The sequence below is a fragment of the Syngnathus scovelli genome, chromosome 8 (genome assembly GCF_024217435.2).
Source record: "Syngnathus scovelli strain Florida chromosome 8, RoL_Ssco_1.2, whole genome shotgun sequence".
NCBI classification, from domain to species: domain Eukaryota; kingdom Metazoa; phylum Chordata; class Actinopteri; order Syngnathiformes; family Syngnathidae; genus Syngnathus; species Syngnathus scovelli.
The window spans coordinates 14,462,501-14,486,615 of record NC_090854.1 but is presented as its reverse complement, the minus strand read 5'-3'; the positions used below and the strand labels follow the sequence as shown (position 1 = coordinate 14,486,615).

General features: G+C 43.5%; 1 protein-coding gene across 1 annotated transcript; it reads left to right on the top strand.

Annotated features, from left to right (window-relative positions):
* Positions 1 to 267: 267 nt before the first annotated feature.
* On the top strand, positions 268 to 20,342 carry kdm6a (lysine (K)-specific demethylase 6A). The gene is made up of 30 exons (XM_049727204.2): positions 268 to 781; positions 938 to 1,001; positions 2,564 to 2,672; positions 2,778 to 2,827; positions 3,025 to 3,083; positions 5,262 to 5,382; positions 8,792 to 8,846; positions 9,240 to 9,274; positions 10,460 to 10,553; positions 11,256 to 11,382; positions 11,485 to 11,583; positions 11,731 to 11,950; positions 12,186 to 12,326; positions 12,989 to 13,081; positions 13,197 to 13,274; positions 13,631 to 13,738; positions 13,807 to 14,190; positions 14,465 to 15,309; positions 15,408 to 15,537; positions 15,648 to 15,753; positions 16,429 to 16,634; positions 16,757 to 16,809; positions 16,887 to 16,955; positions 17,065 to 17,213; positions 17,298 to 17,412; positions 17,499 to 17,686; positions 17,768 to 17,909; positions 18,550 to 18,676; positions 18,757 to 18,927; positions 19,523 to 20,342. Exons 1-30 carry the CDS (start codon positions 597 to 599, stop codon positions 19,547 to 19,549), a joined length of 4,350 nt encoding a protein of 1,449 aa, XP_049583161.1. The 5' UTR covers positions 268 to 596; the 3' UTR covers positions 19,550 to 20,342.
* The last annotated feature ends 3,773 nt before the right edge of the window (positions 20,343 to 24,115 follow it).

Sequence of the window (24,115 nt, the reverse complement as noted above, 5' to 3'; positions counted from 1 at the left end):
AATGGTTGCTACGTCGGAACCAAACTTCCCCTTTTTTCGCCCCTTATGAACGACAGCTATTCTGACCAATTAGACACTCGAATGTAAGATTACGTAATCACAATACAGTGAGTGGAACCAATCGCAAGAATTTGAGGGGCCCGAGGGCCGAACCTTTTCTTGCCAACACGCGCGTGTTCGTACGCGTGCTCGCCAAACGTCAAGCGGGGACAGTCACGTGTTGGTACAGGCCCGCAGCTGATTGGACGAGGAGCGCGGAAGGCGTGTCGACAGCGGCGGCGTGCGTTTGCCAGTGTGACACAATTACAACAACTTTGAGCCGATGGTTGGGGAAGTTTATGATATTATCAAATTACACCCAGTCGTAAAAAAGCCAACGTTGCATCCACACCATGCACACATCGGCGCCGGGAATCACGCTGTTAAAATGAAGCGGGTGGAAGCTAACTTGAAGGGCTCGTTTCCTTGAGGATTTGGAAAGAAAAATACGCTACGCCCCGCGCGAGTTGCAGCGAACAAGGTGTGCAACTCCTCCGTTGCTCGTGTCGTCTCGCCAGCCGGGCTCGGCTCCCCGTTGCTTATTCAACTTGTCCACCATGAAATCGTGCGGAGTGTCGCTCGTCCCTGCCGCCACCACCGCCTCCTCTTCGGCTGCTGCGCGGAGCTTGAGCGCCACTGCTAATGACGAGGAGAAAATGGCGTCGGCAAAAGCGAGTGAAACCGAGGAGGACTTTCCAACGCTTACGACGCAAGAGAAAGAGCGCCTACTCGGAATGGACAGGTTAGATAGACCAAGTGTGGTGTTAACGTCTTTTTTTGTTGGGGGAAATATCCGCTTCGTTCCTTATGAGTGTGCTTTACGCAGTTTGTAACAACACAACACGAATGCCCCCCTCTAGTAACACGGAACCGCCTGTGTTGTGTCCTCTACTTGCAGTTCACTGTTTGGATTTCATAGGCTTCAAGAAGATGGCGCCAGAACGAAGGCCTTACTGTTAAAGGTATGCCACCTCAGTGTAACATCACAGTCGCCTCTTTCCATTATTTCCTCTCGTTTACTAGTGCACATCCCCTCCCGAGATAAAGTGGCAGCGACCTCTCAACGCCACTCGTTGCTAATGCGGCTAATGTTGTTAGCAGCGACGTCCACAGACGTGAATCTGCTCGATTTGACCTATAAGTCACCATTTAGATCACCATAATCACGTTTTCGTAATTATGAGTAGCCCTACACAACTTTAACACAACGCGATCACCATAAAAAGCCGTGTGCTTCATTAACGCCACGTTTAATCGCGCCACAGTCCCAAGCTAGCAAACGATGCACGATATCAACCTTCACAAATGTTTAAGTTTCATTTAACGTGGTATCCAAAGCAATACGTGTTTATTTCACAACATATATTTAAATAAAAAGAGATAAACACATGCCAGTTAAACGCAAAATCCACTGCCCAAATTTTGCTTATTGTAGATTAGAAGTCAACCAACGCTTGCTACTTGACTGCAAAGCACAGAAAGTGTGCAAGGAAAAGCCATCAAATGTAAATAAGTGTGCGTGGAAATTACAAAGTCAAATAATAAATCAAATAATAGCTACGCGACAAGTTGACAGTTCTGAGTTCATACAATAACGCTCGTCTAGGTGCGTCAGCCCACTAATGCTAGCGTGTAGCCGCTACCGGTCCGCTGTGTACATTGTAGCGCATTTCTGCCGCCTTAACACTAACTTAGAAACATAACTAATGCAATATTCAGTATATTACAAAAAATAACGGTGGTAAGATTGAACGCAAAATGGCGGCGATGGGATGAAAATACTTGGCGAACGTTCCAGGCTAACTAGCTTTGCTAGCCGGGCTAATCACGTTAGCTTAAAAATGAGATCATGATTATAGTTTTGTAATAAAAATGATAGATGGCTGCACAAAATATCAGCATACAGTTTGAAAGACCCGTGGGCAATTTAATGCAGCCATAAATACAAAATATGCATGCAGGGTGAGCTTCCTTTTGCCTTGAGGATGGCTTTCAACATGTGGTTTGTGGGCTTCTTGTTGGTGAGTGAAGAGTGGATTGCGTGCTGATATTGCCTCACGATTGTTATGTCTGTGCTCTGCTCGAATTATTTTACCCAATGAAATGTATGCAAATGCCATTAATCTGTTCCACCGCGATAAAAAAAAAATTGTATTTGTGTGTGTTTAACAAGGAAATAGTTGTATTATTTAGAGCAATATATGTAATGATAATGTTAAGACAAGAACTGAATTAAAAAAGTATGTATTCCCATGCCTAAAATGAAATGCAGTAGGAAAAGAGCCAAAATAAGAGCTTTGTTATACAGTAGACCTTTCATAAAAGTCTGGTTAGAACTGCGTTAGGAAGGAAGGACGGGAGCTATGAACAGAAATAAATGCACGTTTCGTGTTCAATGTACGCTAACATTGCTTTTTAAATTTGTTTAATTAGAGTTGTTTTTTCATTTATTTATCACACTTTGTCAGAGTTATTAATCATAGTTCAGTTCACTAATACAAATATTGCTTTTTCTCCCATCCAGGCTCTTAGCTGCTATAACAACCTCATCCTGAAAGCAGAAGGGAAAGTAGATCCTGACATTTTCTGTCAACTTGGCCATTTCCACCTCTTGTTGGAGGACTATCCAAAAGGTTGAAATTGTTTGTATGATATTTTCAAATATTGTCTGTATTTTGGACAACCTGCTTGTATTTCCATTGACCGTTCTGAATTTAATTCCATCTCTTTATTCTCAGCATTATCTGCATACCAGCGGTACTTCACTTTACAGCCGGACTACTGGAAGGTGAGTTTACTGAACAACTAAGTAGTTGAAGACAATGTGTGAGTTATTTTTTTTCTCTCCTGAAGTTCAACTACAGAGCTTGGTGTAGCAGTGCAACCAGTGCAAGTTAGTCTAGAGCACTGTATCTATCGGCTGAGGAGTTTAATAATGAACAATACTGCAGATGTGAAATAACATTTTTCTTGTATTTCCCCCAGAATGCTGCCTTTTTATACGGGCTCGGCTTGGTCTACTTCCATTACAATGCATTTCAGTGGTGAGTACTATTTATTTTCTTTTTGTCTATGAGCATGTGAACTAACCTTGGAAACAAGTTGAATTATTTATTTATTTTTTTGCCTATGCGGGACTGTAAACCTGTAAATCAATCTTGCAATATGAGTATGTCTGGTTGGATCAATCAGGATCTTTTGAAGCTACCCATGTTAGCTTGACTCAAAGAAAGTAGCGTACATGCTATCAAGGCAGCGTTAAAGTTGTGGGCAGCACATTGGCAGGGGCTGACATTAACGGTGGGTGGCCTGATGGCCCTGAAAATCTTTGGCTGAAAATTATTAAGTGCATTTTTTTTCCCCCTGAAAGACTTTTATAACTGAAAGGCCTGAAAAGACGAGCGCAAAAATACTGCAATGCATTTTTTTTAATTTTTTTTTAATTAACAATCTCCTTTTTAAATGTGAAATCTGTGCGTGTACAATTGCGCACAAGGTCAATGTATTGTTTGCATGGAACCATCACTTATTCTCTTGGATGAATGGCTACAGTTGGATACAAAAGCTGATTTTACCTTTTGACATCCATTGGAAGAAATTTTCCTTTCTGCTTGTCACTGTACAAATGGGCTAAAATAAAAGAATACCCCGATCTTTCACCAGGAAAAGAAAAAAATAATCGCACATATTCAAGGAAATATAGGAAAGTATTACAAAATTCATATGCCCATTGCAAAAAAAAAACAAAGAAAATAATTTTTAGGTGAAATGTTTCAAATTTTTATCAACAGCAAAAAAACGATCAGGATATCTACTTATCATGTGGTGGGAGAAAGGAATTAATGTTTATGAATCTTCACAGCCCTTTATTGCCATTCACTACATTCAACCGGCACCATCCCAGCTCTTTTATGGTTCTGGTACTTTACCCGATGGTGGAATATTGCCCCCTCCATCCCATGGATCATTGCGTGTTCTTGGATGGGCTTTGTCAAAGGTGTTATTGTTGCATCTTACTGTTCTGTAAAGTTGAGGCAACAGCATGTTAACACAATAATTGCTATTTGCATGCTTGCTTTGTGTGAATGTGAGTGGGTTATGTCACAGTTTGAGGTAAACTGTCTCATTTTGTAATTAGGAAATGCAATGACTGTCCAATCTCAGAAAGCTGTATAGGAATTTAATAGCTTCCAATGTGATCGTAACCCGGGTTCTTCTTTTAGCTGCGGTCTTGTCTCACACTTGGTGACACCACTGAGCTTTCCCAGCATTCTCTTCAGGCTCTGCCAGCGTGGGAGGAGAGGGCGATAGCGAAGCATAGCGATGGAGGAGTGGGAGGGGTCCGGTGGAGGGAATGGGAGCAATGAGTTCGAAGTGTGTGTGTTCGCGTGTATGTATGTGTGTATGAGAGCTCACTGAGAGGGGTTTCAAGCTAACGTGCTGTTGTTATTCCAGCCACAAAAGCGAAGAGGTTTATTTGGAAGCTCCAGTAACATGATTGTGTGTTGTTTTGTTATTGCCATGATAATAAATGAAACACGACTTGTTGGTTTGTTGTCATCCACAAATGGAGAACTTTCTTTTCTACATAATGACGCTTGATATGACAACTTGCATTGGATCATTTTGAAGAGGCCCTTGATTGGGCTAAACATCGGCACTTATGTAATAGGCCTGCTTGTAAAAACTACATCAGCTCTAAAATTCAGCTTGCTGAAAAACGCAGAAGTGATTTGGCTTGAGTTGGGCCAGCATAGTCGGCTTTCTGCCGCAAATGTTCTGCTTGATGATGGCCCAAAGGCTTTCAATGACATTGAGATCAGTCAAGTTGGCCGGCCATGCCAAAACCTCAAGCTGTTTTTTGGCGGACCTGTCTTGGGTCAATTTTTCCGCATGAGTCGTGCAAGTCTTATCTTGTCTTTCGTCAAAATAAGACATTTGCAAATATATACTTTTGCTTTGGAAAACAATGGCCATCAGTACTTGTGTGATATTGCTTAGCTGTTGTTTTTTAATCACTAAGTAATACCAAATAAACAGAATTGGGGATTTTTTCTAAAATACATTTTAATGCAAATACAATTTTTTTTGATTAATGAATTGAATAGATAGTAAAATAAATATTAAATGTGAAATTCTAAATATATTCAATGGTGACAGCCCTAAATGTGATGATGAAACATTTTTAGGTGTTCATAATCAACATGCATCATCTTTTGCAGGGCAATCAAGGCGTTTCAGGAGGTGCTCTACATTGATTCCGGTTTCTCTCGAGCTAAAGAGATTCACCTGCGACTTGGACTCATGTTTAAAGTCAACACAGACCACGAGTCCAGCTTAAAGGTACATGCTTTCTGCTATCCTTGCTTCAAATAACTTGCAATAATTGAGAATATTTGCACATGAATGTTTGCGTTGTTTTTAAACAATCTACATATCTGGTTATATGATGAAAACATGGAGGCCTTTGTCCAATCTCGTTACATCTCCCAAATAAAGTCCATCGGACTAATCTTGGCAGCACTTTTGTGTTTGCGGGTAAGCGTTTACGTGTTTAATGCACACTAAGTCCATCTAGCGTGTGAATTTAATGCCTTCCAAAAGTAACCCGCATATGCAGAAGAAAAGTAACAGTCATTCGCAATGTAGTCTTTACGGAACTAAATGTGGTCCAGCGTGTAACCACCACGGACAGATCTTTTTCTTATCTCATATCCACAGGAGCAATTTGGAAGTAGGTAGAAATCGAGTATTTGGGGGGAAATGAGGCAAGGCTTTTCAGTCTCGTTTCATGGAGACGTCAGTAAAGAGGATGTCACGTCATTAAATGAACCGTCTACGTGGCTATTACTATCAATGCATTTGGACGTTTATGCTTCATGTTTCACATGACATTAAATTTATGTCAAAAATAAAGTCGACACTGTTGATTAAAACAAGATTCACAGCCAATCAAACAGTCAATCTCTCTCCCAAACAGCCCGCGGAGCGCATGGTGACATCTCGGTCTGCAAACGACCTGTTTCTGTAAATGAAAATTAGAGGGAACACACACAGATTTTTTTTATTTTTTTTTTTATTGCTGTGAAGCTTTGCCTTTTTGCTGTCTAAGCCTAATCAATATATTAAGATGGTGAAATGGTGCATAACAATGTGTCCGTGCAAACGCCTTGGCAGCACTTTATCGATTGAAGCATGTTGGCACGTGCTATGTATCGTCGCTCAGCCTTGGATGCAGCCCTCCCGCTTAAGTGCTGGCTCATTGCCATCACACACTGTGCGACTGGTCTACTTCCCCAGAACCTCCAAAGTTGGGAAAAAACAAAACGTTAACGCTTTCAATAGTGAACTCGGGGCACATCACGAGATCTTATTTCCACCGGAGCTCGCTATCTAACGGAGGCAGCTTGCTGTTCAAAAATGTGGCAGAGGTCCCAGCGAGCAGGAGTTAACCAAACCAAAACAGATACAAAGCTTTCACGGGTTCTGACTTGGGTCGCAGTACTGGGATGGATTCTGCCAATAATGAACCATTGAAAACTACAAGGAACATTTCGAATGGAGCAGCTACCTCCAAATTGTGCAATTTTATTCTTCTTTTGGAAGGATAATGTCATTCAGGTTTTGATCTCACCGCTTTGTCTTTTGTACAGTATGTGTTGGGTTGACATTTGTAGTTATTGTTGTGACAGTTAATGCAAAGAATGGGATGCATGAGTTGCTTCATTCATTCTTTGAAAACCAATTTTATTTAAAGAGCAATTTATTTGAACCTAAATAAACGAGGAACCAATTGGAGCTGGTGTAGCTCCTTTGAGGTAATATTGTGCCATCGCTTTCTCTTGCTGCATGGACCACTGCAGCCATCTGCTGAATAGTAATCACTGACACCAGAGTAGACGAGAAGAGGAGGAGCCGGAGGGGGCAGAGGGAAGTAAGGCAGCAGTGAGCAAACGAGAGAGTGAGAGAGAGAGGAAGGCAACAGATATGAGGAGGGAGGTGGAATGTCAAGCTAACAGTCAGTGCCGCATTATCAGCCTAAGTGTGAAGAAGGGGGAAGGTGAGGACGGGAGGGAGCCGCAGAACGATGCGTGAGGGCTTCCAGGAAGAGGCTGACGAGCCGCCGTAACATAGGTACCACTTTTGTGCATGTCTGATTTGTGACAAATGATATTCCGAGTCTCTTAGGAGGCAATTTATTTAAAGCTGGCGTGTGCATGCATCTGTGTGCGCATGTGCTTGGCGCCGCCGGCCCTCATTCATTCCGACAGTTGATTGTCTGTGTGGCTGTCACTGCCTCTTGAAACATTGTAGGGCCTTACTGTGAATATACTGCTTGGTATTTTAAAGACTGCGATTCCAAGTGTAAATGTGAATCTTGAATGTCGACACCAAGCCACCGTGAGCTATTCTCATGTCTCCACCTGACCCAGATACAGCACCATGCTTGAACGTAGGTGGGCAGCCTACGGCATGTGGGTCATATATGGCCCCTGAGAGGATTTCACACAGGCCATCATGCAATTCTAAAAACGATGAAAGCTGTGAGCATTGATGAAGGGGTTCTTGTACCCTGTGGTCGGGCGGATTTTTCATGGCTACGTACATCTGCACCATTTTCCACCTACCCGCCTTATGGGCAAAATTTGCCCATCTCTCCTGTATACTTGATTTTAATGGGTTTACGGCGGGGTGGACACTCAAGGAGGTGTTTGAGAACAGCCACTGGAACCAAACTGACTAACTAGTTTTAAACAGGTGTTCCCAGGTGCCTGGTCCGAAAAAAAATATAATTTGATTTCTTGCATTATCTTTTTCATACATTTTGACATTAAATAGAAAGTCTAGTCCAATCATCAGTGCAATATGTTTTATGCCCCCTCACGAGTCTAAAATTTTGCTGCTTAATTCATATTCCGCACAGACATTCTTAATGAGACTACCGTGTTTAGACTAGTGGAGGTGCATAGAACATACAAGGGAAGGTTTTGACTTCCCCCTTCCACCTCTACTTTGATTGCATTCATGCATGCCCATGGCCACGTGAGACATGACTGAAATTATAAGCTATCACACACCCAGTGTGCAGTTGATTGCTCCTGGCTGCTGGTGTGCAGCGAGATACAATGAAGAAGAGATCCATATGTAAAGAGACTAGCAGGTGTACATTCTAATAGGATTGGATGTTCGTTGATGTTCATGGTATGAGACGTTAGGTCCATTCAACCAGAATGACATTTGTTGATCTCACCCGGAAGGGGGCCGAGTAGTACTGTATCGTTGTAGCAGAATTTTTTATTTACCGTAATTTTCTGACTATAAGCCGCACCAGCTAAAATTCGGGGATATTTGAGATTTTTTATTATATAAGCCGCACCGGACTATAAGCCGCAGGGTTCAAATGCAATTATCTAGTCACCAAGCAACACATTTCAGTGGTTTTAGAACTGACGTTAAGATATCATACTGCTGCAGCCGATACGCCAATTAAAGGTCGGCGTGGTTAACGTGTGCTATTGTGCTATTCTTCAAAACATACTGTCAATGCATTCCAATATTAGTGAGCCCAACACCTTGCCACCCAATATATCGTTCTGGTAACCGAGCTTCATGATGCCTAAAGGTGGTGTGGATTCAATTCATTGTTTTGATACTTGTCCGGTTTTAACATCGTGTTGTCACACTGCGGTTTCTATCCTTACAAGAGGTTAACAGAAATTGAAATGTTCTCTCCCCCTCCCCCTTTCTGCAGCATTTTCAGCTGGCTTTGATCGACTCAAACCTCTGCACTTTGTCCAAGGCTGAAAGTAAGTCGCCGAATGCTCGCCACTATTCATTGAAATGTCTTGTCCTCGACCTACATGGCATGTAGAAAACATGAGGAAGCAGGGAAATTATTCTGTATTCTTCTGCCGTTTCCTCCCTAAAAATGGCGTTGCCTAGGAGACGAGCAGAAGAGAGCTGCGAGATCTCAGATGCACACTGCACATGCTGACTGGCTTTTCACATCACATACACACACACACACACACACGCAGACACACACACACCACTATCCCGCTCCACTCCTCCCATCTGTCCTCCATGCTGGATGCAATTTGTACCCACTGCGAGAACTATGGGGTGAACATGTAATATAGATTTTTAACATGAAAATATTAATTATTTTTTTCTGCTTCTTTTTTCCCCCCCCCACACAGTTCAGTTCCACATTGCTCATTTGTATGAGATTCAGGTAAATGGCACAAACTCTTCATTTTTTCAATATACGTAAATAATCCCTGCATGCTATACACTCTCGTGTGAGGTCACTGAGTAATGAACGTTTTTAAATTAGCCCACGTCCTCTAACTATGGTTTTCCTGTGTCAGAAATGTCAGAAAATGTTTGGTTTTGCATTTGCAATACAACTACATACTCGGACTGTCCCACACAACATATGAATACATATTTTATAAGACTCAGGCTCCCTCCTCCCCCAAAAGCATTCCTCACTGCTCTTAGAGTCAGCTGGTAGCTTCTGCTGGCGTTCTAGTGATGGTGAGGGTTGACTCTACCAACATTTTTTAAGTCTTTATTGTACAGTATATCACTAGTTAATTTGTTAATTGTCTATAATTAATTGTATTCTGATTCAGAAAATTGCAATTGCTATTAAGATGGGTTCTTAGTTTTATTCTGCCTTGGCTCTTCTTGGCTCATAACTGTTGCTGCTTTCCATTGAGATAATGTGGAATGGGTAATTGGCTATAGATTAGCATCATGTTAGCTATTATACTGTGCACGAGATCGCTCAATCACCTTTTAAATCCCGATTAGCTATTTGTGAATTTCTTGAATCCCGATTAGCTATTTCTTGTCCTTCTGTCTTTGGGAGTGAAAGTTACAAAACGACTTTGTTCAAGAAAGAAAGGGAGCAAAAAGACCTCTGCCAAAACTCATTTCTTCTGATGTGGTTTGCTGGATGTGGCCAGTAGGCCTTGAGTTTTGACACCTGTGCTCATATAAGATGACCTTTGCTGACTTCAGAGGGGTGAAATCGGGCTGAATATCAGACGGATCATCTTTGTCTTTAGTCATAAGCCGATGCGCCATCTCCACGGTATTTTTTTGGGGTTTATTTCAGACGCCAGGTTAGTCAGGTCACAGAGTCAAAACAAACAGCTTCTCACATTTCATATGGACACACAACTGCAGTGGTGATTTAGTGGCCACCCGACAGAATCACACACTTTAATGGTCCAGACGTGTTGAGTCTGGCCTTTCCTCTGACTCTATGACCCTCCCCCTCCCAAGTTTGTGTTTGTCCAGACAGTCATTACAAGTGTGAGGAGCTCTTTTGTCTGCATGCCTCGTGTCATAAAACACACCATCCTGTCTTGACTGGATCGACGTCCGTCTCTTGTCTGTTTTCCTGCAGAAGAAATATCGAGCAGCGAAAGAAGCTTATGAAAGTCTATTGCAGACGGACAATCTTCCTGCTCAGGTGAAGGCGACCACACTGCAACAGCTTGGTGAGTGTCACTGGATCTTCGGAACTACTTCATTCATGTGGATGGCACTCAGAAAGTGACACTTGGGTAGTTTTATCTGTGGTTCATTTTGATGAATATTGGTCCAAAACAAAACACAAACATTTCTAACATGGCTTAAATCTCCGACACTTATGTGACTTGCAACATTTTGCTTTTCTTTTACATGTACAGTTTCACTAGTTTCCATCATTTTATGATGTATAATTTCTATTTTCCTTCATGGAACAGTAACAGTAATTTGACATCATTAAAGCCGAGTACACCCACAGGAAATAATAAGGATCGTCATAGCAACCGAAAAAGCTTTGTCGCCGTTAAAGCCTGGCCCTAGTCTTTCATATTGATGACCATACGTAGCATGCTAAGATCTTCTCCCAGTTGCGCCATAGACACGGGCAACAGACTCTCCACCCCCAGTAGTAAAACACATTAACCAGTCTAGCCAGCTTGGGTTGTCATGACGATCAGTGTAGCGCGCCATAGGTGTGTCAACTAGCAATTATGAGGGGGTAATGGTCTGTTTACAATAAGACTGGTACCTGTAGTGTAGTTAAAACATGAAAGGATCACTTTTTCTTGTTAATGCTGTTTTTTTGTTTTATAGCGCTGCATTTTTAATAACCGATGCACCCTGCTTGTTAAAAAAAGAGGTTTAGAAGTTTTTGGTTTTGTCTCCCGTAGGCTGGATGCATCACACGGTGGAGCAGCTTGGGGATAAAGACACCAAGGACAGCTATGCCATCCAGTGTCTGCAGAAGTCTTTAGAAGCAGACCCAAACTCTGGCCAGTCCTGGTACTATCTTGGCAGGTGAGGATAAGAAAAAAAGCTTAAAAATGACCCAACTATTCATGTGAGCTTTCATTTTATTCAGCTTATTCAACATATTGTCTCTCATCTTTCATCTCTCAGGTGCTACTCTAGTATTGGCAAAGTGCAGGATGCATTCATCTCCTATCGTCAATCCATCGATAAGTCAGAGGCCAGCGCTGACACCTGGTGCTCCATAGGGTAAGGATAGAAACACTCAATCCTTGATGCAGAATTATCAAGAATTCCCCTTTCCTTCTTTTTAAACCTTGCACAATTATTTATGGGGTGAATCAAACCTGAATTAAAAACATGGCAAAGGAGTCACCATTTTGGTGTTTGCTTCAGGGTGCTCTACCAGCAGCAAAACCAGCCTATGGACGCGCTGCAGGCTTACATCTGCGCCGTACAACTGGACCACAACCACGCTGCCGCCTGGATGGACCTGGGCACACTTTACGAGAGCTGCGGACAGCCGCACGACGCCATCAAGTGCTACGTCAATGCCACGCGCAGCAAGGCGTGTGTCAACACTGCCGCTCTTGCTCAACGCATCAAGCTGCTGCAGGTAGACTGTATTCCTTCCGTAAATGTACGCTGTCAATCCTGTTAGATGTTGTCGACTCATTGCCTGTTGAAATCATTTTCATATCTGATCACTGAGATATGAATTATTTCATAATTTGGTGCTATGGTAATGATCAAACACCTTCATTACATGAAACATTTGTGATGCGTTCTCCCCAATTTGTGTTGTCTTGTTGGTTCCGTACTAAAACGTGTCTTGGCACAATTTCTCCTAGGCTCAATTGTGTAACCTACAGCCAGGTAGTCTGCAGAATAAGAGTAAAATGCTCCCTAGTATTGAGGAGGCGTGGAGCCTGCCCATCCCTGCTGAGCTCACGTCCAGGCAGGGGGCCTTGAACGCTGCACAGGCACAGCAGGTGAGAGAACCAGCTCCTACTAGAGACTTCAGCCACAGAGAGAATCAAAATGAGTGGCTCTAATAGGCTACTTTGAATCTTGGCATGGACATAAAGACCTAAAACCGCAGAGGTGCAGATGCAGAGGGGACAGTGAGGTGTTGATCTTTAATGGGTTTTCTCAGGAGCAAAATGATACGGAGCGTGACAAGCGTCATATTATGGCCCACTGCACTTCATGTAAAGATGTACCTACGTACAAATCTTGCATTGAAAGTACTATGCAAGGCATGATATTGCTCATGAAATCTCATCATATTATTAAGAAACAAGCATATCTTTGCATAATTTGAAGTAATTTGCCTTGCAACCCAGCCTGCATGCTTGCACATTGATGCAATCTGATTGTTGCATTATTCCACAAGCACACCATGAAGACTCTGATTAAGATTTAAGGTGTGAAACCAAGCGGTATTTTAATCAGAGTGTTGTCATACATTCTTTATTTGGAAGCATGTAAATGTAGTGGGTGTATGCAGAGGGACCCATGTCTATTTTCTCTCCCATTCTCGTTCGAAAATGACTTCAGTGGTCTTTTTTGCAATCGTTTTGTTTTGTTTGTTTTTGCGTGCCAAAACGCAGATGGTTGTCATCACAAGCTGTTTCTCTGCTGGATTTTGTAGGCTTGTAAGGGGGAGCTAGCCCAAAGCACCAGCAATCACAGCGACCTACAGGCCAGTCCTGCCAAAAAGAAACGCACTGCCAGCCCAGCCAAAGTAATGCCAAGAGCTGCACGTTTGTGCCCAGCTCGCACACATTGCAATTTGAGTGAAAATACTGATCTCCCACCCCCCCACCCTTTTTTTTTTCTTCTTCCTTGGTTGTGTGCAGAGTGTTGCGGACTTGTGTCCAAACAGCGCCAATCAACAGCCGGTTCACAGCTGGTACCTTACGCCGCAGAAGCTTCAGGTGGGAAATATGAAGTCTTTGTACAATGATCTTCAGTAGCCTGTCTATTCTGTTGAGCTTAATTTTTGTACAACTTTGGTGGCATTAGGCTTTTTCGGTCGTTACCTTCCTAAATGTTGTTTTGTTGAACCATTTGTGATGGCAAACTATTTAAGACTGGAAGATAATGCATACTATACATTTTGCAAGACAATTTCCCGACCTGGACCTCAATTCTCTCCTTGAATGTTGAAGGGCCCCCTTGTGGCAGACTAAGCACATTGCACGTTTACAACAAATACTATTTTATTTCATCTTCCGGTGTGATGCTTGGGTATATTTTTAAGTGAGAATGTATAAGAATGTTTTCTTTGCAGCTTCTGGAACACTTGCGAACCAACAGAGCCATCCTCAAGCCCCTCCAGGTGCAGATGCTGGATCAGCTGGAGAACCAGTTTTCACTCATGCAGCAGCATCAACAGCAGGTATTTTTACCTTTATAATAGTCCTTAAAAAAGTAGACGGGATTTCTCAGTCTTTCTTGCCATGTCAGGTGAGGCAGCAGGCAATGGCGGGTGGCCAACTGCAGCCCAGCCTTTCCAACGGTCCTCAGGCCAAGTCTCCCAACTGCCGCGAAGGCCCCCCCTGCTCCTCCCCCCTGAATCAGGCAGCCATCAGACCACCGTGTGTCGTCCAGCCTACGGCCAACGGGTCATGCTCAAGTCCATCATCTGGGCCACTCGACACCCAGTCTCCTGGCGGGGACCACGCGATGGTGTCGGGAGGTGGCAGCACAAGCAACGGAAACGTGCCTTACGCGCAGCAGAACTCTCTACCTCACAACTGCACAGCCGTCAGTCACCCCAGCACCAGCAGCGCTAGTCCCGCTCATTCAGACGAGACATGGAGGAGCCCAAATCGCAGCGCTAACACTCAGGTACTGGCAAACCACCAATATGTTCTCAATACAGTGCCAAATCAGGGCTAAAGTTGTCTGAAGGCACTTGAGACACAACAAAACATACAAAAATAAAAACACAAGGGTGAACATTTATGAACTGATCTAATTTTAAATATTCTGAGGTCTAATATGTCAGTTTGAACATGTCAAATTCCAAAAACCTCAATGGCAATTCAGAAATTCAAAAACTTCATGAAATGTCATGCAAACCGCTTCATATTTTGAGTCATTGTTTTTCTTCTTTGTCTAGGGGCTTCACAAAGGTCCAGGTTCACATTCGGCAGGTCCCAATGGAGAACCCCCTTTCTCTTCCTCCTCCTCCCCGCAGACCTCATTCTCTTCCTCGGCTATTCTCAATCAGGTGGGACATTCTTCTGGGCCCTGCACTGCCTCATCCTCTGCCTCCTCCTTATCCCCCACCTCTCCCAGGTCCACACCCAACCACTTGTCCTCGCCTCCCCACTCCACCACTACCTCAGGGCTCCACACCAAAGACAATGCGCCTTCTGGGGGTAACACGGGAGCAGTCGCCTCTCTGACGTTAGGTCCAGAAACCATCACTGCTGCAGGGATCACCCCAAGTCCCGGCGCCACTCCTACGCAGGGATTGACTAATCACATCCAGCTGCGGGTGACAGACAGACCTGGCTCTCCAGCCCCCAGTGCGCCCATTACAGACAATCCTCCACTCTCAGGCTTGCAAAAGGGAAAAGCCACCACCTCCACCGCCACCGTCACCACCACCACCACGAATGATGATAATAATAACTGTAATAACCACGGAGGGCCTTTCTCAGCGAAAATCAACAATGTCCACACGGATGCTGCCAATGCTGTGTCGGAGAACTTCTTGGCATCCTCGCCAATGTCCACCACCACTACTACCGCTGTGCAATCCCCCGATAGCCTCTCCTGCCTTAACAACCAGACCGACAGTCAGGGGCCCACAGTGAATGGGAAAGAGGACTCTCACAGCCCACAAAAGGTGGAGACTCCAGAAAGGGTTCCGCACAGACACTTGGCCCCTGTGGGCCTGGCTCCCTGGTCTTCTGTGTCCATCTATCCCAGCTCCAGTGAGGTGCTCAAAGCGTGCAGGTACGATGCTTCCTATTTTCCCACATTCGGGCTGTTTGTATTTGCTTTCTCATGCCAACTTCTTATTTGAGCTAATCACTTGACTTACCATGCCTCAGAAACCTGGGCAAGAACGGTCTGTCGACAAGCAGCATCATCCTGGACAAGTGCCCGCCGCCACGCCCCCCGAGCACTCCCTCCCCTCCCCTGCCAAAGGACAAGCTCAACCCGCCGACGCCCAGTATTTATGTGAGTCGAGGTCCCTCACATACAGTATGCATGATGCAAAACGGTTCCTCGTTAACCTCCCTGGAAGCGGTCTTAAGTGGTGGCTAAACCTTGGTCTTCTTTCCTGACAGTTGGAAAACAAGAGGGATGCTTTCTACCCTCCTCTCCATCAGTTCTGCACCAACGCGTCTAACCCTGTGACAGTCATCAGGGGTTTGGCAGGAGCCCTTAAACTAGGTAAGAAACCACTTCATGTCCCTTTTTAATTGATTTAAATTCTCTCAAGTGTGTGTTTGCTCTCGTTTATCATATTCCATGGACACTGCTGCCTCAAATGGTGCTGCGGTTATTTGACACAATTGGCAACAGTGCCACCTGCAGGAAACAACTATTACTGCACGGCAGACAATCCAGAGAGAAAAATTTAATCATGCTGCTCTTGATGTATTTTTTAAATCAAATTCTTACAAACTCCTCCACAGGACCCAAACTTGGTAATATATAATACACACAAGTTATATACTGTTTTAACTTTGAAATTATACTTTACATAATCTAATGATGATGAATACTGAAGTTGTGATGGAAACCTTTTGCCCAAAAAATTGTCTAAACTCAAGGATCAGGAAACGGCTTATATTTTACTCTTTATTCTAAAATTATACAATTTAAGATAAATTGTTCTGGAAGGGAATTTCTCTATGTTGGCAGTTCGGTTTGTTTCTAAGGCTAGTTGTTGTCTTTGTTGGATTGACAACCCAGGTTATGCACCCCTCTTTTAATTTATCAAACTGTCAGTATGATTGACACGTCCCACCTCTTAATTAATATGCTCAAATCAGTGTATGACACACGCATTAAAGATGCAGATATCCATGCTTGATTGCATCGCCATGTTCCTGCTCTGCGCAGACTTGGGCCTTTTCTCCACTAAGACGCTAGTGGAGGCCAATCCCGACCATCTGGTGGAAGTGCGTACCCAACTGGCTCAACCCACCGACGAGAACTGGGACCCCAGCGGCAGCCGCAAGATGTGGCGCTGTGAGAGCAGCCGCTCACACACCACGATCATCAAGTACGCCCAGTACCAGGCCTCGTCTTTCCAGGAGTCGCTACGGGTCAGTAGTAACTGTGGGACTTCCAAATTGTCTTCCATTTTCACTTCCTGAAGGTGGAATGGCCATTTGTTGAGATGCACATCATCATGTTTTAGTTGATATTCACAGTATTTCTGAAATAGGAGGAGAATGAGAAGAAAAAGGAGATGGAAGTAGAGGCAGCCTCATCTGACAGGTGGCTTTTCTTTGTGTGGATTAATGGAATGACCTATTTTCATGTTCCTCTTCCTAATTTTGATGCTCTTGTTTCAGTCGGCGAAGGAAATGTCCTTTCAAGCACATCAAGTTTGGCACCAACATAGACCTCTCGGATGAAAAAAAGTGTGTACCATTGCATATATTACATCAAGGAAATGAAGATGTCCAAAGTGATACATTGTGGTTATTTCTAGATGTTTCATGTTCTCTGTAATGTTCCCCTCCCTTCCAGATGGAAGCAGCAACTTCAGGAGCTGACAAAGCTGCCGGCCTTCGCTCGGGTGGTATCAGCGGGCAACCTGCTCAGCCATGTCGGACACACCATCCTGGGCATGAACACGGTGCAGCTCTACATGAAGGTTCCTGGGAGCAGGACACCAGGTAAACACAGCCCTAGGCTAGTAAATCATTACTTGTAATCTTTGGTAACGTTCACGAGTAATAACCATTTGTGTAATTATTTAGGTCACCAAGAGAACAATAACTTCTGTTCGGTAAACATCAACATCGGCCCTGGTGACTGCGAGTGGTTTGCTGTGCCGGAACCATACTGGGGCGTCATCAATAGCTTCTGTGAAAAGTGCGTCAGAAGCTATGTAACTTACTGCATGCATGAAGTTTGATTTACAGTCTTGATGCTGACTTTTGGGGGGGATTCTATGACAGGAACAACATCAACTTTCTGATGGGCTCCTGGTGGCCAAACCTGGAAGACCTGTATGCCACCAACGTGCCCGTGTACCGCTTCATCCAGCGCCCCGGGGACCTGGTGTGGCTCAACACGGGCACCATCCACTGGGTTCAGGCTATTGGCTGGTGCAATAACATTGCGTGGAACGTGGGACCACTCACAGGTGGGAACATGCTCAGAAGACTGTTTGCTCATTGCCAATTATGATTTTATCATGAGGTGTTTGATCTGTTGACGTCTCCAGCCCATCAGTACAAGCTGGCCGTAGAGCGCTACGAGTGGAATAAGCTGCAGAGTGTCAAGTCCATTGTTCCCATGATCCACCTCTCCTGGAACCTGGCCCGCAACATCAAAGTGTCCGACCACAAGCTCTTTGAGATGATCAAGTGAGATCTTGCCTCTCTTTTCAAAAACCTTTCCTTTGCCTTATAGCCCAAGGTGATATTTACATGACTGCCTGCGGTCTCCTATGGTGCTTGGAAATCATTCAGTCGTTACAAGGTTTGAATAGTGCTTAAATTCTCAGGTGCTTAAATTTTGTTGTTTGAACTATTGTGCTGTCTTGTATCAGCACAATCATGCAAGGAAGGTTTACCTGCAGACAGGTGGAACACTTTGAATCATCAAACCTTTGTTTGCTATCGATGTATCCGCACCAGACGTATTTATGGAATAAATAACCCTCATTTGGCTCTTAACTGAAAAAAAGGAAAATCGGGACATGTATGATAACCCTCCGTGGGTTCTTCACAGAAAGAAAATCTGCAGATGGTTAGAACAGACCGACACGTTCTATGTAATAGTCTCATAATTCACTGGTATTGTTCAGGGGGCTGGACCAAATCTGAAGGTGGTAGTTTTTGGAACCCTGCCTGATTATGATGATTAGACTATGACCAATTTTGCAGTAATTTCGGACATCTTCACAGGTTCACAATCTTTCCCCCGACTATGCACGTGCATGGATGCACACACTATACACAATAATTGAGATTTTTGTAATCCGAGCCAATGTGTCTTTTGTAGGTATTGCTTGCTGCGGACTCTAAAGCAGTGTCAGATGCAGCGAGAGCTTTTGTTGGCTGGTGGGAAGGAGTTAGTGTGGCACGGCCGCACCCAGAATGAGCCTGCGCACTACTGCAGTATTTGTGAGGTAAGCCACATGGGCCATGTTTGTATCTCATCCTCCACCTGTGGGGTCTGCTTCGCTCATACCGGTGTATCCTCGTCCAGGTGGAGGTGTACGACCTGCTCTTTGTGACCAGTGAGAGCAACAGCAGGAAGACCTATGTGGTGCACTGTCAGGACTGTGCCCGCAGGGGGAGCCCCAACCTGGACAATTTTGTGGTGCTGGAGCAGTACAAGGTTGACGAGCTCATGCAGGTCTATGACAGCTTCACTCTGGTAAGTGCGTCTGATACGTAAGCCGCTTTTCCGTGACACTTTTTGGGGGTCGTACAGTCACAGTTCCTTAGGACCTCCAACCTGGTTCTAAAACACAAGCCCAGGAAGGTCATGACATCACTGTCATCTAATTGGCCAGCAGATTTAGGCGTTTTCCATGAAGTGATGCGGCAAGGAACTTGACCGCAACACACCCATGTTTTTATTTATTTGGGGCAGGAATCGTATTTCAAATCAGAAATTATTTTATTGATTGCCTACAAGTTGATGGTCGGCAAAGTATTCCCACACGCTTCCATGTGTTCTTGAATGTAGTGGGGGTGTTGCATAACGTGTGTACTTGTCCCACGTGTACTCATTTGGCGTTCGTTTTTAACAGCCAATCCACTCGTCAAATTGAGTCACTGCCGATTTCGTACTCGTGTTCGATTTGTGTTGAGATTTTGATGGAAGGGACATTTATAAGATTCTGTCCAAAGGTTTGAAAGCCCCTGAACTACATCATTTTACAAAGCCACCATTTTTGTTTTGTTCTTTTTTCCTCTGTACACGGTGTCAAGCATTTAACTGATAATTAGTCGTTTTCTCCTCATAGGCGAGTCCATTGCCTTCCTCGTCTTGACGCTGATGTTCCTCTGGACATTTTTTCTATCCATGCATCTTTTCATTGTCGTCGTCAATCTCATTTAGGAAGTAAGCCGTCAGTCCTCTTAAAGCTCGCTCTGTAGCGTTTTCCCAAGGCAGCTAGCTGTGCGTAAGCTGCGCGTCTATGCAACTCGCCTCCCCCCCCAGTGGACTGGAGGGGGGGAAGGCAGCTCCTCCTAAAGACTGTTCCACTGCTGGACTCCCAACATGAAATCTAAGAGTTGTACATATTATATGGTTTCAAATCACCCGACTACTGACTCTTTTGTTCTCAGTTCTTTTTTTTGTTCCGTTTGCCCATCACCTAGCTGGTCTTTTTTTATATATTAGTATAAATAAATGAACATGTTTGTAATGTGAACAGTTGAGTGATGAAGTCTTGGCGACATTTCCCTTTTTTTTTTTTATATATATATAATTTTGCTGGAACAATGTTGATAAATCATTTGTAGACACAAGGCCACGTCAGAGAAAAAGGGTTGCACATAGTTTTTTTTTTTTTTTTATGTAAATGTACACTATTTATAAATGCATATTTATTGCTTGGAAATATTTGTTGATGGAATGCTGTTTTATTTTTTCCCTTTTTCAATTTGCTCTCCAGAATACCTGCCATTACATTTAAAGGGGCTTTGTGATTTTTGAGCAGAGCTCCTATGTTTTGTATAGAAATAAAAATGCTTACTAAGCATTGTGCAGAGACCTGATCTTCAATTGGGTTTGTTGTTTGAAGGATGTTTTATGCGTCAATAAATGAATTGTCTATTAAATAGTTGAGGTTCTGGGTTTGAATGAGTTTAACAGATGTGCTTGCAATTTTCTATATTGGGTGTATTTATTTCCTATAGAATTGACTTCCAGAATCCACTAACAAAGCCGCTTACCATAGCAAGAAGTGAAGCCACTTTGGCCATTTACACTCCAACTCTCTTAAGCGTGCCCGACTTCAATATATTAAATTTCTCTTTAGTGTTTTCATGCTATTATTTGGTCTCCTCTGCAAAAATACCACAACGTGTGGCTTACTATTTCATCACTAAGAATGCAATTATAATTTTTTTATTATAAGGTATATCTGAGTGCTACTCAAAGATTGGTCATTGAGCACGTGAAGTACGTCATTCTTGAAATTCTACAGGTTTAGCTCAAAATTTGGCACAGTCATACCCTCCATATGAAAGGATGCAGAAATACTTCTGGAGGTGCATGTAGTCGCCCTGATTCCATCGGGAGCCCCCAAGCATGCTGTGAAAATAATAAGGGAGGGGAAAAATTGCAATTTTCTCCTGTCTTGTTTGATTTTAATTTTATTTTGTTTGTATTAATCTTGGCCTTGTAAAAGGTGACTTTCCGGCCAGTGTGTTTTCATTGTTCCAAAGGGCAATATAAAATTTATAACGTCCTAATTTCCAGGAGATGAAATGGGGAAGTCATACAAGTGACGGTTTGGAAAAGAGGAACATAGAGAATATTTTCTACCAATAATCATGCAATATAGATCACATGAATAGGACAAAAGAAAACTAAAACATTAAGAAACTTGGAATTACAATTTTAATTCTTCTTTGACACTGATTGGTTGAGCACCTGTCCAGAGTATTCACAAAATCACCTACAATAGACACCAACTTAGTGACCCTGGAAAATGGGATAGATTGTTTTAACATATGTACTTAGGCGCCTCAGTAGCGAAGGAACATAATTCACAAAATTCCCAGTGCTGAAACAGTAACATTGTCAAAGGACAGAAAAAGAAAAACCAAAAAGGGATCAAGAACCAAGCCTTGAAGTGAACTCACACAAGTCAGGTAAGTGAATATCAGATTCCTTGTACATAAATGTTTTAGTCCCATAGTTTAGACTTGTGCTGAAGAAAATCAAAGTCAAAGTCAAAGTCTCCTTTATTGTCAATTCCTCCGCATGTCAAGACACACAAAGAGATCGAAATTACGTTTCTCACTATCCCAGAGTGACAAGACAGAGTTCACAACGCACATACAAGTAAACAACACAGGAAAAATAACACAAAAAGTCAACATCAATGAACAATAAGCGTGATAGCACGCTAACCGCTCCCGATGCACAGCAGAGTCCGGTAAGATGACAGTCAACCAGGCCACTGTGAACACGAGCACACAGCAGGCACGCACTGTCCGGTTCGTGGATCCTATCAGGCGAACGCAACCCATCTTGTCGTCCCGCGAACGAATGTACGCCAGGAGAATGGAAGGCACGGCTGGGCGAGCTGGGTTGGCCGCAAGCCTGGCCCGACGTCTCCGCGCTGGCCCCTCTTCCGCTGCCTCGCAGACCCGCTGCCGACGCATCCCAACAATGCTCCAGGACGGAGCAGTCCGAGCTCACGACGCAGTCCAACCGGGGGAGGAAGAGCAGGCCAGTCCGGCGTCGCTCCATGACGAAGCAGTCCGAGCGCCCTTAATCTCTCCGCACCAAAGTCTAGAACGCCATAAAACCCACTTCCGCCGATGTTGAGCAGAACATGCCCGCCGCACTAGTAGCACGACGTATCACACGAGACGAATACACACAAAACTGCCGGACAAACACTCAGTAAACACTCACAAAACACCGAACGGGACAGAGAGTGGCCGCTGCGTGTGCACGCGCCGCCATCCCGGTGATCAATTACTTAATATGTAAGACAGTTTTATATTGTTTTAATCATGCCACCATTTTCATCCAGGAAGAAAAGTGCAAATGAGGCCTCACGTGTTTTATGTTCGACAAGCCACTCGTAAGAGCAAGCACCTAAGTGCAAATATGCATGCATAATTCTTTGATTGATTGACTGATTTATTATAATTTCTTCACAGGAGCATTGAGCGCTACATCCCACACTTCCTTTCCTTTCTCTCGAAACTTGAGGTGTGATTTTTGTGGACGTGCATTGTTCCTGCGTTCATTGTGCTGCGGCGTAGAAAGCGTGGGATGCCAGGCAGCCGTCTACCCCCCCACTTGACAGTTAATTTATTAGCAGGCCTGCTAACAGGTGAGCTGACAGACTGAAAACCGCCTTGACATTAATGTATGACCCCTTTTGAATTCCCAATTTTTCCCCCATTAACATGAGACGAGAGAGAAGAATGGGATCAAGTCTAGAAGCTTGCGGATTTAGACCAAGGATGAGCAACCAGCAGCTGGTGGTCCGTAAGCAGCCTGTAAGGTAATTGTAAATAAAATATATGTGCTTACAAATATATTGATGAACATATCTGGAATCATATATGTTGAAGGGGTGTGTTTTGCTTCATTTCTGAAGAAAACAAAATAAATGTATTATAAGGTAAATATTGTGAACGCAAACCCCGAAAAAAAACAGTTGCAACGTGCGAAACTGTACAATACGTCTTTTGGGGAAAGATGCTCACCCACTCATATGGGAAATGATTCCAACAACAATAAACATTCAAACGTTCTCTAACAGGAAACGGAACAGATTAGAAAGGTATGCCAGGACAGGTGATGACCATGTGTGTACCACAGGAAGCACGAAATAATGACCACCAATGTAAACATGCCACAATTGATAACACAGAGGCCACATGGTGAACCAGTAGATGTCACTGTAGTTATAAAGGAGATCCATCCAAAGGTGTGTGAGTATTCCACTCGTCTTAGTCACTCATTTGACTCATGTGCTGTTTCTTCAGTTTGTTTTCACTCTCCACGTGTATGAGTCAGGCAGGATCTGACCCTCACCCAAAAAAAACATCGGCAGTTTGATTTTGGAAGAGGAAATACAAAGCTCTCATTTTTTTTCAGTCACACGCCGCCAAGCGTTTCTCTTTTCTTTTTTTTCAGTCAAATAAACCGCAGTGGTAGTAGTGGAAGTGATGGATCGCAGAAGAATGTGCATCTGGATCCACCACTTGTTAGGTTTACTGACTCATTCTTTGAAAGTGCATACTTGTGATCATTATTAGGACTGCGTGGTCACTCCACAATTTAATTGAATTTTTGAACTCAGCCCTCAAATTTTTTTTAATCATATAGCACCTACTCGATATTTTACTTTTTGCCATCTTACTGATACTGTAATTGTCCAACTCATTACAAGTTCAACTTTAACACACAAAATCATTTTTGTCCTTGAAAGGCAAACATAATCGGCATATTGGGACCTTCAGAAGTGGCAATTAACCGCGATATAGAAAAATGATTGATGCAGAACACAAATAAATATGCCAATTTGTTCTAAATCGGAACCAAATCGGGAGCAGCTTTGTAACATTGTACCAAATGTATCCCCCACGATTAACAACTATATTGGTGATGTTGTAACGAGCAACTGGGCCCTTTCCTGCATCACACTCTTTTCTCTGAATATCAGCACACTTTTCTTGTTTTCACCTAACGTTGGTACCACAAAAAAAAAAAAAAAGACATGTCTGGAGTCTTTTAGTTGTTCACTGAGCTGTCTGAGGGGATTTGATGAAGCCAAGCAGCAGCATGTGTCACTGTCCTGACTGCCAACATGTCTTCAAAGTGTCCCTCTCAGTCACCCCCGTTGTGTGTGTGTGTGTGT